The 14,931-nt window shown below is 37.9% G+C and overlaps 1 protein-coding gene across 1 annotated transcript; it reads right to left on the minus strand.

The window, feature by feature from the left end:
* Positions 1 to 2,622: 2,622 nt before the first annotated feature.
* LOC122642567 (RNA-binding protein 42-like) lies at positions 2,623 to 14,878 on the minus strand. Its single transcript, XM_043836080.1, has 7 exons — positions 14,464 to 14,878; positions 13,253 to 13,430; positions 11,088 to 11,185; positions 8,036 to 8,132; positions 3,592 to 3,677; positions 3,390 to 3,477; positions 2,623 to 2,899 (listed from the first exon to the last, which is right to left on the minus strand). Exons 1-6 carry the CDS (start codon positions 14,749 to 14,751, stop codon positions 3,424 to 3,426), a joined length of 801 nt encoding a protein of 266 aa, XP_043692015.1. The 5' UTR covers positions 14,752 to 14,878; the 3' UTR covers positions 2,623 to 2,899; positions 3,390 to 3,423.
* Positions 14,879 to 14,931: the final 53 nt, after the last annotated feature.

A 14,931-nucleotide genomic window follows, 5' to 3' on the forward strand; every position in this document is an offset into this window, starting at 1 on the left:
TCAGTTCGACTGAGAATTCCACTCCAATCCATGATCTGATAATCTTTCCAAATATGAAAAGAAAACTCATATTTGAAAAGGATATATCCATTAATGTTCCTTGTTTTTATTCCACAATGGGAACTGGGTTGTTGACAAAAATAGTAGCTCACGTAGTCTTGCCTTCATTGGAGCAATACCCTATGAGCATTTCCATTAAAAAAATGACTTGATTGGGATCCTTCAAAATCCAAATAGCTCTTAAACAATTAAGGGAGAATGTACTGCCGCAGCATAGCATGCACCCAGACACATGGGGGTGGGTGCAATGACCACCATGCCCCCTGCACAGGTTACCCATGTGCCTAGGCGTAGGCTGCGCTACGATACAGAGAACATTCTCCCAACATTTAATTATGAGAGAGGATTATCCACACCAGACCACCAGTGTGGCCGGGAATCTCTCAAACCACATCAATGACAGTGCAGGAAACAATATCATACACATGACCAAGGGAAGAGAAAAAATAATAAAAAAACTTATGTGAGATTGCATAAGATAGATTATAGGACTAAGTTTCTCTTTATACACAGACGACAGTTCACCCACCATGTTAAGACTCACAAATCCCTCGTAGGGTTTTAGTATGTTCCCAAATGCTCTGTGATACCTTCTTCCACCCTCTCTTGCCCTGTTGTGAATGGGCACCGTAGGTGGAGGAAAACTTGATTGATCCTAGATTATATATGTCGGAAATTTGTATATAAAAATAAGTTTCCTCCACCTATAGAGGATGGTTCACCGACCATCGTAGAGTTCACAAACCCCTATATAGTTTTAGTATCATTCTAAAATATCCTCTCGATGCCTTCTCCCACCCCGCAGTGAACGGAAATGACTACCTTCACAGTAATTGAGAATGAGATCCCATTCACCATTCCCATTCAGTGCATTCATCATTCCCATTCATCGTGGAGGAAAACTCGATCGGTGAAAATATATATAATAATCTTTACAAGGACTGAACTGAATGACCTGGGTGCCTTTTTGTCTCCACCCACCCACCCACGGTGTTGGGGAAATTTGGTAAAGGTCACTGAGCTAAATCCATGAGTAGATTAGGGAATTTGACCAAGGAAACGAAAGCTATAATGGGTGGAGGGAGTAAACGACCATCTCTTCTGAAGCAAGCTCTCATCCCTTTTTTTTTTTTTTTTTTTGTAATGAAGAAAAGAAAAATATATATTCTAAAGAAAAGTAATAATGTCTATTAAAGAGAGGACGAGTCAGGATACAACAACAAGAAGTCAGTCTTATCCTAACTTAATGAGATCTATTACAAGAATTCAAGAAGAGAAACTATTAAAAATATAGAAGTTAAGGGAAGTGGCATTAAACTCGAAAATGAGCTAGAGAGCGCGTTTCCAAATGGGTCGCAGGTTGCGTTCTCTAATTCATTCCAAGGCCCAAGAACTAAAATGCATACCAAACATTTTATTTTTATTATCATAGAATGCATACCAAAGTAACATAAATCTTCAAGAATGTCCCTATCATTTTTTTTTTTTTTTTTTTTTTTTTTTTTTTTCTGCAAAAGAAAGGGAAGGTAGCCATCGATCCTCCCAATTATCATCTTCATATTCCCCACAGTACAGCATTAAGGTTTTTGGTTTGCATTCTAAAACTCGACTCTTCAATATTTTCTCACACCTCAGAATGCTTTCTAGATCAAGAATATAATCTAAAAATGCACACTAAACACAACCTAAATGTTGAAGGAAGTTTTATACCTATTGAACATTTTTTCATACCAATTAGATTCATCTGGACATTTATTTTAACCGAGGTTTTCATCATCCATGACAACTCATGGATGACAATTTTATGCTTTTCAAAATAAAATTTTCAACAAATTCAAGATTGCTTAAATCTAATTTATAGCCACTGAAAATCCAATTTTGTTCTAGAGATGGGGGTTGACTTTTTATCTTTTTGGAATTTGATTTTTTAACTATTTTTGTTAGATTCAAATAAACGGTATTGATACTTTATGAATAATATCTTAAGTAAAATATAAAAACATTTACTTAAATGATATTAAACATAAATGTCTGTCCTGGTTTCTGACATAAGTAAATATCTATCTTGATTTCCCACTAAATGCAACTCCTATTTGGACTTTAATTTTTCAAAATCTGATAATGCCACTTTGTTTAAATGCCCCAAAATAGGTTGTGTACCAGCTTTCATGACCAAACTAGGTCTAACAACTTTCGAACCCAACAATCTAGTTCCCAAAAAAAAATAAATTACCCCAATTCACCAAGATCTAGGCCCAACTCGGTTTTGGCCAGGGCAAAACCTATATTGAAACCGAGTTCTTGAACCTTGTTATGCTTCAAATGTTAGCCAAAGATGAAATAATGATCTATCCATCTTCATTTTTAAAAGAAATTATAAGATTCCACCACCATGAAAACCCAAAAATAAGTAAATAAATAAAATTCTACTCAAGCTTTAAGCATCCAATTATTCTAGGTTGAAGCAATTAAAACTATATAAATTGCACCACCAACATTGATCTGATGCCATATGAATGACAACTGTTGGCGAGCAGCCTTCCAGGCAAGCATCAGTAATAGTTTATGCCGCTTTTCATCACATGGACTAAAGTTGAAGAGAATCTAAATTAAGAAAGATACTTTACACTAAGACAAATCAAAACAAAGCAACAAAACTACTGTCTTGTAGTAAAAATACGTGTTACAGGATACAGGAGTGAAAATGGCCCAACTTCAGTCCCATGTTCCAACTCTGAATAAAGCAACTACCAAGAACCATTTTGCCATTTGGCTATACGTCAGAGGAGACCGAAGGAATCTTTAGCAGCTCCACCTTTTCTCCCTCACTCTGAAATGGAAACACCATCAAGTTATTATTCCGGCAATGGTAACAAAATCAATACAAAATTCTTTATTGCATTAGTTTTAAGATAGGGTGAAATACTCCAAGATTTAAGATACAAAGCCAGCAGAGGTGGTGCTCATAAAGCACAAGGGTTTAATAATCTAAGTTCAATTGTGTTCTTGGCATAAATTTAGGGCTAAGAATCGGGGCCGTATCAGCCAAGTTGACTCAGAATTGGCTGTTATCAATCTTAGTTGACTCGCTGATCCCACCTTACAATTCGGTTTATCAGTTCTCTCACTACTATTTTATCCCGAGTTTGGACCAAAAGAAGAGGTTCCCACTATTAAAGTCAATATTAACTGGTTGGTCCAAAATAACTGACGAACCCCGTCCCTCTTTTACTATTATTGGGGCAATGCACCTTGATAACCTACTCAATGAATCAGAGCAGTACCAAAGAATCTCAAGAATCAAGGTTTTAGCAACGTTACTCACCTAATCAATCTGTCATCCAGTGCGCATGGTCATCAAAATCACTTGTGCAAGACACTCTTCTTTGGTAACTTTGGTTTCTTTTGAGTATGGTGCTGCCAAAAGAGTACAATGGGACAGGAAGCCATTCAGTTGTGATAGAAAAAGCCAATAAATCAACTGGAAATTAGAATAAAATAAAATCAACCAGAGCACATGTTGGAATCTACCTTTTGCCTCTCCAGAGCATCCTGATCAGTCCTATCCTTCCAAGAGCTCTTACGTAGTTTAATTGGACGGTTTCCAACATATTTACCTGCAATGGTGGTTTCAAACTCAAGAACAAGAAGGGTCAAGGGTGCATGGCCTACACTGTTCTTTGTTAAATTTGGTTGAGTTGACAAGCTCAAGCTTCATTACCAATTAATGCAGTAGCATTGTCATGGCAAAACTGGCATGACCCAATCTGAAAATCCAAACCGAGAAGAACCGGGTCCAAACATGGATTTTGGTCCAATAGTAGTATTTAGCAAATTAATTCATCGTTTGGGTTATTTTTCTAATCTTTTATTTTAGGTTAATTTACACATACCACCCCTGAGGTTTGACGAAAGGATAATTTTACCCCCCAGTTTTGAAAAATTCTGCATACCCCCTGGAGGTTTGCAAACAGTAACAAATAAGCCAATTCCGTCAGTTCATGACTAACAGTGTTAAAAATAAGAGGTGAACTGACAAAATTACCCTTGCAAAAAAAGAAAAAAAAAAAAACCTGCAACTCATCTTCCCCAAATCGATTGGGGAAGATGAGTTGCAGGTTTCAAAACCCTTTCAACCCTTAAGGAATTTAGGGTTTCAAACTAGGAAAAAATCCCAAATCAAAACCCTTTTGCGCACCTGAGATACTCCAGGCGAGAGAAATATTATCACTTTTGATTACAGAACCGGACGACGATGTATCAGAATTGAAGAAGAAGAAGAGGAGGGGACGAACCTACTTGAATGACTTCTCAGATTCTTCTTCTCACCTCCACTTCATGGGTTTTTTTTTGGGTTATTTTTCCCATCTAATCCAGATCTGGTGGGTTTAAAAGTTTCAGTTTTGATTTTTGTGTGTTTAGTTCATGAAGTGGAATATGCATTTGGGGCAGACCTAAAGTGATTACCGCTGATTTCAATTTCAGAAATCTGTAGTCCAAAGACCACTTGATTTCTAGAGCTGTGGTGTTTTGGATCGTTCCAGCAGACCTAGGCGACACCAAATCTGGAGATTTCAAGCTGTTTGAGACAGTTCCAGAGGCTGCAATTCAATTTCCCCTCATCTTCCCCAAGTCTTTTAGGGTTTGAAAAAGGGGAAGATGAGTTGGGCTTTCTTCTTGGGAATCATGAGGAGCATATCCTAGAATTTTCAACAGAAAACAGATTATTTCACAGCACACTGAGGAAGGGTTCTCAAACTCTGTGAAATACAAGTGCCTTTGTGCTCACACTCCGATGGAGAATGAGCAGATTCTTCAAACTTATGATGATTATGTGAGACAACCTTCCAGAGAGGAAACTGGCACAGTGCAGAAATGTTCTACAGTGCTCTAATTCCCCTTCAGAATATCATAAAAGGTAGAGGACCGCTTCCTAGAATCTGCAGATAGCTCCTGAAAATGGAAGGACATGCTGTATCTTAAAAGTGTGCTCTTCAATTGCAAGAAAGAAGTGATGGAACATCCAATTGCAGAAGAGACGAAGAACTGGAGAATGAGACCTAAATTAATTGATTATTGAACGACATATGGGTTTTTGCTCTTTCTTTGATTGAGCCCATTTGAGACTCTGGAATCTGAATTCTGGATTGAATCGACCATACCTATTGTTTGTTTCTCCTGCTGTTTTCCAATTTCTTTTTATTTTTTACTTCAATGGAGTTCTTGTGTATCGAATGACCTTGATTGGGATGAACCAAGTTGTTTCTGAATATGGGAATATGATCAGTGTATGCTTTGTGAGTATTTGGATACTTACAACTCATCTTCCCCAATCGATTTGGGGAAGATGAGTTGCAGGTGTTTTTTTTTCCGTTTCTTGCAAGGGCAATTTCGACAATTCACATCGTATTTTTAATGGTGTTAGTCATAAACTGACGGAATGGGCTTATTTGTTACCGTTTGCAAACCTCAGGGGGGTACGCAGAATTTTCCAAAACTGGGGGGTAAAATTATCCTTTCATCAAACCTCAAGGGTGGTATGTGTAAATTACCCTTTATTTTATTTTATTTTTGGGAGACAGGTAATGTAGGAGATAGGGTCCAACAGTCCAAGCTAATTATGATTAAGATTTTTTAAGTCTATTTATATGCAATTGTATTCATCGATTACTAAATCATAGTTGTCAAGGCATCACCTAGGTGTCCAGGTGCTTGACAGAAGGCTGGGCGGTCATAAGACTTATTTTATTTGCAAAAGGTGTATGCACACTGGGCGTTGCCTGGGCACCATCTAGTAATAGCGGTGGCTCTCGGTCGAGTTCCTTACATTTCGGAGATATATACCCTAGGTTAGGGTACCTCCAATACGCTGATGATTCGGTTTATAGAGCTGTTGTGGACGACTTTGAGCGTTACTTCCAGCATAATATGTCATGGCTAGCGTTTGTTATTCAATCAAAACAGAGGTTGATTCGACAACAACAACATGGTCGTTTTGATGATCCGGCCCGACACTTGTTTCAATACTAGCTAATCTCAACTGGTTTTTCTTTTCCCGTATAAATTGATGTTGTTTCTAATATTTTAATTGGTATATGTACAGAATCTAATGGAGGTAAGAAGCATTGATCAATTTGAAGAAAAAAAAAAAAATCGAACATAGGATCCTAAATATTGAGCTCTTCTTTTTTCCTCGGTTTCTCTCCTCCATTCAAGTTCTGCGAAAGCGAATGACTGAGACCTTTTTTTTTACTTTTGAGATAGTTCGTTTCTACTACTGCTATTGTTACTTCATATAAAGTCTAGGAAGTAGGATGTTAATGTAAATTGGCTGTCTAAAACCAGCTGCAGGTGTAGGGATTCTTCCCTACACCAGCATGAATAGCCATCGGGTTGGTGTAGGGAAATCCCTACACCAGCAGTACAAATCGTGGGCTGAGTTAAGATTTTAATTTTGTTATTTGTTAAGTCATTTTTTTATTGAGTTGTAATTCTAATTAGGATTCCTAGTGCAAGTTTGAATCCTAGTTAGAAGTCCTAGTTAGTATTCCTATTTCAATTATGAGTCCTAGTTAAGTTGTTAGTCATAGTTAGAGGTTGAATTCTGTCCAACCATAAGGCTATATATTGTACGAACTCTTGAGAGCCATCCACGATTTAATGAATAAGAAAATTGCTTTGTTGCATTCCACTGTCCTGAGATAGGCTGTGAAGGTGAGGCTGAGATAGCCTTCACTAGTTCATTGTCTCTCTCCTTCGAGTGCATTCAAATCTGTTCAAGTTTGTTACTGCCGATTGCTTGAAGATTCATAGCTTAGTTGTCCAGATCTGCTACCAGTTCAAGGATCCATCCAACAACAAGTATATAATCCCCATCCCCAAACCATTCTGATCCTAATCCTCTAAACCAAACCCTAACATCTCTCCATCTCCAAACATCATTTCCATAACCTAAAACCTGCCCAGTCTGAATCCACCATCAGAAACAGCCCAAACTTGGACCAAAGCTCCCTCTCATTGTTAGGGAAACTTGATCCAAGCCCCTGCCCACAATACCCATTATAAACCCTAGAATCCTACATTATTCTCCTTTTCAAAAACCTGAAACCCTAAACCTAACTTACCATCTACTCAAGTTTACACATCTAACTCCATTAGAACAACTCAGGACTTTCACTGGAAGGTTTCCCTATATCATCTTACCATAACCCATCCATCAAACCCTAGACCTTAAACCCTAACCCTAATTTCACTATTTACCTAATTCTGCCCTAGCAGATCCTGGTTCTGGTTCTAGTTGGTTTTATCCCCATCTAGGATTACATTAGATGTGTTTGGTAAATGCTGCCACAACTGATTTTTCTTTCAAAAATACATTAAATTTTGAGTTGTCTTATTTCACCCCAATACTAATTTTTGAATTTTCATATAGGTCCTTCTCTTCAAATCTTATTTTCTGTTTAGTCCCAGTTCCAACCATTAATTCTCTTTGAGATTTTTACCAGACAGTCACCCCCATAGGACTCCTATGATATATCAGTTTCAGCTTCATTGGGCTTATAGTTTGCAAGTTATATTTATTACAAATTTCAGCCATATTCCTCAGATTTAGGTTCACTGATTCTGGTTTCTGTAGGTTTGCTAGTGTTTGCTTTGTTTCAGCCAAGCTTCCCTCATCGCTATTACAGTTAGTGTGCGCGTGTGTGTGTTTGTTTGGGGAAAAAGATTCTCTGAGCCAACAGGGGAGGGTATGCTATGCTAGCACTCTCTCTCTCTCTCTCTATCTCTCTCCTCACATGAAATGGCTTTGCTGCCCTCCAATTGACAAAACTGTTCCGTCGCACCATTGTTGCCCTCTCCTCTGTCACTTGCTCAGAGAACCCTCTCCCATATATTTTTATGCACAAGCCTCAGATCACTAAGAGAATGCTCATGCATTCTAAGCATATAAAACCAAAGTGGAAATATCACTCACCATTCATTTCCTTCATTGCTGCTGCAAGGTCTAAAGGGTTGGCAAAGCTAACAAATCCATAACCTCGGGTTTTGCCAGTCCGCTTGTCTCTAACCACCTGTAGTTTCCAAATTACAAATGGATGCAGAACTTTATTCAGTTTCTTGAATAAATGAGAAAGAGAAAGAAACTCATAAAAACTGAGATATATTAACAAGCAAAGTCCATGTCCAAAGAAAAAGGTCAATGCACCATGGACATACTACTTTCACATGACAGCAAGAGATAGAAAGCAAAGGAATGCATAAGAGAGCACAAGTCACCGGCAACTCTGATGGAGATGGAAAAAGAAAAAGAAACCCAAAAACAGCGCAGCTTCAACCCCTTCCCCCCCCTCCGCGGGGGGGGGGGGGTTATCACAGTTTAGAATAGAAAAATATTTTATTAAAAATTAAGAATTAAAGAAAAATAAGGAAGGGCATGGTTTGAGACAACCCACACGAAGTTGAACAAAACAAAAACTGGCACAGCACCTAGAGCAACTCCTAAAATCTTGGCTTGAAGAGGTTATGCTCCCAGAACGTGTATTACAACTGAACTGAAACCCTAAGTGAGATATACAGTCCAATTTAGCAGAAGACACCAAGTACAGGAGTGATAGATGTTTAGAATAAACCTCTCACTAACAGAGCTTTACTCCTAAAGATGCAAGCATTACGAATAATCGAGCAGCTTCAGCTTCCTAATTAACCATTTCACGTACCAGAGCAGGAAACCACAAAACCCATAAGTTGACAGTACACGTTAGCATCTCACCCTCTCTCCCTCCCCCCTCCCATTCATGAATAGATTTATTAAAATAAAAGAATAGAAAAGAAATGAGAAATACTAGAAAGGACCAAGAAGCAAGAGAAATACCAAAAAAGGTAGGAAGAGATTATTATCAGCATAGCTGTGAATTGGAGGGGGCAAGTATGGGAAAACGAGAAACTGTGGAAGCACAATTAAGGATTGGAATGTAGTTCACATTCAAATACAACCTTATAAGTACAAGTGTCGATGAACTAACAGATATCCAAGAGCATAGAATTTTAATCAAGAAGTACGGTGCCTCAAGTTCACATTACTCTGATCTGGGAGAATCGGTTTGTTCCCATAAAATTCAATAGAAGACGAGCACAAATAAAAGAAAGTTGATCAGTTATTGCCAGGTCGAGGTATGTAAACAGGAAGGAAATAGGAGGAGATTTATCAGAAAGATCACAACTTACTAAAGACACAGTTCTTAAATGAAGGAGGTCTACAACACATGGTAGTCCAGATACTTCTTTCTTCCTCCCAACCCCAATCCTTCCATCATGAAGTCCCAGCACAACCTTCATTCCTCTCTTTCTTTACATCTGCTTAAAGATTCTGTAGGATGTTCTAGGCCTCAAATGGCTCTAAGGTGGTGTGAGGAAGGAAGCCAAATTTCTCAGGTATCTGTAGGATTAAGTACCCACATGGTGTAGAACTATCTCAAAGATGGAATCAAATAACGAAGCTTGTCATGCTTGAATCTAATTACTCATTGCAAATGGAGCCAAAGAAGATGAATCAGAGTCATAGTTGTCAAGGCGTTGCATAGGCATCCATGCTCTTTCTTGGGTCCAAGGCGACATCATGCATTGTTGACACTTCATGAGTTTATGTTGATTTATGTTTTTTTTTTTTTTTTGATGAACATGCTCTTATTATATCCAATGCTTTGTTTATAATATGTTGCCTTTCTCATATTATGTTATTACTAGCATCATTATATCATATTGTATTGTTATCGCTTCTATGTTGCATATAAGCATAATTACATAAAATTATCTTTGCTATATTACATAAAGTCATATACTGCACGACCAGGGTGCCTACTGCGCCTAGGCGACAAGTCGCCCGCCTAGGCACCCCTCCAACGCTTAGGGTTGCCTAGTCACCGTGACAACTATGATCAAAGTGCAGTATAAGCTTGGTATTTGGGAATTCTAGGGTGTCCTGCATGCACCAGTCACTATGGTTTCTTTCTCTATAGTCCATTTGCAGATCCTGGAGTTAAGGATCTTGGATATGACAGGGACTGATGTGGTATTTACAGTTAGTAACTCTAAATAGATTTAAACAATTCTGTATTATACATTTAGCAAGCTAATCAAGCATAAATAATTTACTGTTATTGGATAACCTCGTCTTAAAATATGGAAAGCAAGTTCTGACAAATAATGAACCCACAACTATGACACCTTACCACTGCCCACCATGTTGATGCCATTTATGTACAGTAGCACATCACATGTAATAAATGGAATTAGTGAGACATCCAGAAATGACTGTGACACAGAGGTTAACAAAAAAAGGTCGTAACAAAAGGCCGTACCCAGTGCACAAGGCTCCCACGTTTAGCAGGGTCTGGGGAGGGTCAAATGTACGCAGCCTTACCCCTGTTTCCAAAGAGGCTGTTTCCAGGACTTGAACCCGTGACCAAGCGTTCAGCAAGTGAGCACTTGACCAACGCGCCAAGCACGACCTTCTGACACAGAGGTTAACAAATAACAAGAATTCCAAACACAAAATTTTCAACCACAACAATAATGTGCCAGAAGCTAACTACTGGTGGTTAAGGACAATAACTTGTTCAACTATTAGTATCCAGTTTTCAGGCAACTTCCCTAATTTCTAATTTAGTAAATTTCTACATTTTAATGAAGGAATTATCAATTGCACTACTGGACCTGCCTAACAACTAGAGAGGACACCCCAAATTTCATAACTATGTAAATCAGCCACTGAAGTACTTACATGACATTAGACTGGAACAAGTCCTTGTTTCTTCAACATACTTTCATGTTTCACACCTCGCAGACTATACACAGTCAGATATCTCTAATAAATGTGTAGATAGACCTTGCTTAGGTACAGAAAAATATGAGAGCTCAGTGAGCTTAAAACAAGCATCTGAAAGGATATGCCACAAGCTTGCATGCTCCAACAAAAATCATTGCAAAAGACATGAAATTGTGGGAGTCAAAGCTTAACAGAGATTTACCTTTGCCATGTTAAAGGAAGGAAATCTAGAAAATGCTTTCGAAAGAACCTCATCATTTACTTCATTACCAAGATCCCCACAAAACAAGCGAAAATCATCTGCAAAATGCCTTGTGTGTCACTGAAACTTATAGATCCATGAATCGAAAGAAAAGAGACATTAATCATAAACTAAGTATTTGAGGACAAGCATAATGAAGTTAAACTATAATCTTAATGATTAAAATAGTAAATTGGTAATTAAATTAATAAACAAAGGTGGGAGTTAAAAGATGTGTCCAACCTTCAAATGCAAATGAGCCCTTCATCGAAAGGTTGAACTGCATTAAAATAACATTTTTAGTGAGTCTATGGGCTCAATTTGTTGTTGACTTAGTTTTTCACATCAATGGATGTGGGGACTTTGAGTCTCAAGTCAATTGTTATTATTTTATATTTTAGAGTAGGAACTACATATTTGGATGGTTATACCAGACTAGAGGAAATGATTGGGATGCAGTAAGTCATTTAAGACGATTCTATCCTAACGGAGAAGGAAGAGTCAGTCTCCTTTAAAGATTGTGAAACATTTGCAGACAATTTGCTTATTCAGAAGATTATTGTTGGTGCAAGGTTTCAATCTCCAAACTTGATGCAGGAGCAATCCTTTGGACCGGCTCAAACCCGTTGGGGAACCCATACGAAGACAAACCAGATCCAATTGGTTTTTTGGGTTTAGCAAGGTATCTTAGTTTATTTATTTAAATTTTATTATTTGGGTTTATCTGTAATTGGGTTGATTTGGACTTTGAGTTATTTTGTAATCTCCTTTTTATTGCTATTGATGAAGTCTTAGATAGGTTTAGAGTTAAGAGATAACATATAGTTGGTTTCAAAGTTTGTTTAGAGTTTTATTTAGGATTTTATTTCAGTTATGAGTCCTAGTTAAGAGTCTTTATTTATCTCTTTAAATACATGGTAGTAATTAGCAAAGTTAGATTGGAATGAATTGATTCGTATGGTTGAAACCTCTTGTGGTTTTGATTGCTCATGTGAGCCTCTCTTCTCTTTCTTCTCCTGTTACTGTTCTGCTATAACAGTACCAGTAGTACCTTTGCTGGTCATCGATCTCTATTCCCTTTCTCTCTCAAAATTTGAATCGAGGCAACCCTACCTTTGGTGACATAACTGTTAGAACCTCATCCCTAAAACCCTGTCCTATTGTGAGACCCAAACCGACATTGAGACCTATCATCCTTCTACCGCCAAGACTAATTTCAGAATCATCACTTCAACTCTATAGTTAATCTCTGAACTCAATATTGTGCGAATCCATAGGTCCTGGTGTTACGATACAGAATCCTAAATTTCAGGCTGAATCAAGCTTGCAAGAGAGAGATCTATTAACAGAAGCGTGTTGGGTTTCTGCTGGACTTAATAGTTTCTGGTTCGACAAGAGGTAGAAGACGATATGTCCCTCTCACTCCCTTTTCTAGGTAGTTCCTTTTTAGGTTTTAATTAATAACCCTTATCTCATATTCCCGAAATTACCTCCCTCTCTTCTTATTAGCCTATCTTTATCTCTTACTTGTTATTTTATCATAATTACCCCTCTTTTCCATTAATTCTGTTCTGTCCCCTACCTTATATTTGTTTCCAAGTTTATCCCTATTTACTAATTTAATAAATAGTAATCCCCTTTGCTTCCCTTCTTCTTTACTTAACTAACAATCCCTTAGAGATTTCTGGTTATTACAAGATTGCCATTGCCCTTCTATTGCTTAGACTTTTCTTCAATTCGGGTAGGCCAACAAGCGATCCGAGTCGGGTTTTGAACCTTGGATCCGCATCAAAACTTCTTGAGAAAATTCAAAACTTTTGATAAGATTCATTATTTTCTATGTGCTGAGTTATTTGACTTATTTCTCAACTGGTAAAAGGTTCTCAGTAATGATTGTGGGCAGTAGCAATCATGCAGCAAAGCAACCCGCCTTCTTTCACTGCATTGGATACATATGAATCAATAGCAAGAATGTGATCACTCACACAGCTTGAATAAGTTTAACATCAGCCCAATCAATCACGAATGAGCAAAAGGGAACTACTAACATGCTAGCTGGTTTCAATCTTAGTCTCACTAGGCACATGAACAAAGGAAGTAGATAATAAGTGGTATATGGATCATACTCTCTGGCCAATCTGCAAGGGTTGGATCCTCCCAACTTTGTCCAGCAGCTTTACGAGGTATCGCTTTCTTCTTGGTCTCTGACTTGTGCTCAATTTCACTACTTGCAAGTGCAGCTTTTACACTCTCGAGCGCTTCCGGTGTAATTGTCTGTGCATCTCTCTGAAATAACTGTTGTGCCTGTTTTGATTATAAAAGTAAAAAAGTCAATAGATATTTTGTAGCAACTCTGCAAATACAAAATTTCAAGCTACAGGCTATAAAATATGAACCAAATAAATAAATGAAGTATCTAAGACTGCCAAGGAGAAAACAGAATAGTATTCCACATAATTGGAAAGAGATTGTACAATTAGCTGTGAATTAGATAAGACCCTAGATGGACTAGACTTCCCTCAATGGGAGATCAATGATTCCAGAAAGCAGATGCAAGAGAACCACAAAATCATGTTTTTATCGTCCCAAATAACCTATAACTAATTTAATGACAATTTCTACATTAAGCAACAACCTTTTCTCAGCACTACTGGTGCTTTGATCCATAGTTCAAAAACACGTTGCTGAAATTTCAGAAATCTCGGTCGTTTCAACGAAGCTGAGATGAAATAACAAGTGAATTAAGGAATCGATACTGTTTTGGTCGAAATTTCAGGCATTTCTACATTGTAGACAAAAATGCAGTGTTTACAGTCTAAAATTTGGGGTAATTTCAGCCATTTTCCCCCTACCCCCCAAATGACCAATCGAAACCCACAGCAAAAAATACCCTCTTTCAGCAAAATTCCGGCCATTTCAGTCAGGCTGAAACGAGACTAAACCCGAGTTTTTGAACACTATGCTTTGATCAATGGCAAAAATATGGCCAAGGATGACATTTCCTTGCTAGTATCGTCAATCCCTGGCCAAGAACCACGAAATAGCTCACTCTAGACATCAGATTTCGCTAACTTATTAGAGTGATAAATTGAAATCGATTCCACTCCAATTTATGAATTTAATTAGCCATAAGAAAATGCTTGTTGTTACTATACAACAAACAATAGAGATAAAAAGAAAAAAGCAAACCACACACAAAGTGTGAACTTAGAGATAACAACAGAAAAAGAAAAAAAAGAATCAAACAGGTCTTAAGTTTCTTTGAAAGACGGAAAATCGACAATGATGTACATAAATTGAAGAAGAACCAGCTAAACAAATCAAACCACGCACTTACCTGCTGATACTGCGGGAGCGAATACACACCAGAGACGGGTGCAGGAGCCGGATACACAGATGAGATAACCGGAGTGGCAGGAACTTTCACCGGTGGAGGGATTTGCACCGTCGGAGGTGGATGCATATAAGGCTTAGGGTACTGCTGAGCGGCCATGTGGTCTGATTGTTGAAGATGGAACGGTAGAGGGAAATAAGAGCCGTTCGAGTAAGTGAATTGGGATGAAGAAGAAGGGTTCGCTCCAGGTATAGGAATACCGTTAGAAGTAGAAGAAGATTCATTCGCCATGACTAAGAATTTCTGAAAACTCGAAAAATAAAATCCACGAAATATCAGATCTCCCAGTTCATGCAGAGAAGATTTCAACCCTAGGGTTTCAAGGAACAAACGAAACTATGAGAAGCAGATGCGAAGCAAAAGAAAATTTTCTGAAGAATTCACTAATTTTTGCTCTAAAGCATCTCTAAC

This window comes from Telopea speciosissima, chromosome 10 (assembly GCF_018873765.1).
Source record: "Telopea speciosissima isolate NSW1024214 ecotype Mountain lineage chromosome 10, Tspe_v1, whole genome shotgun sequence".
Taxonomy (NCBI): Eukaryota; Viridiplantae; Streptophyta; class Magnoliopsida; order Proteales; family Proteaceae; genus Telopea; species Telopea speciosissima.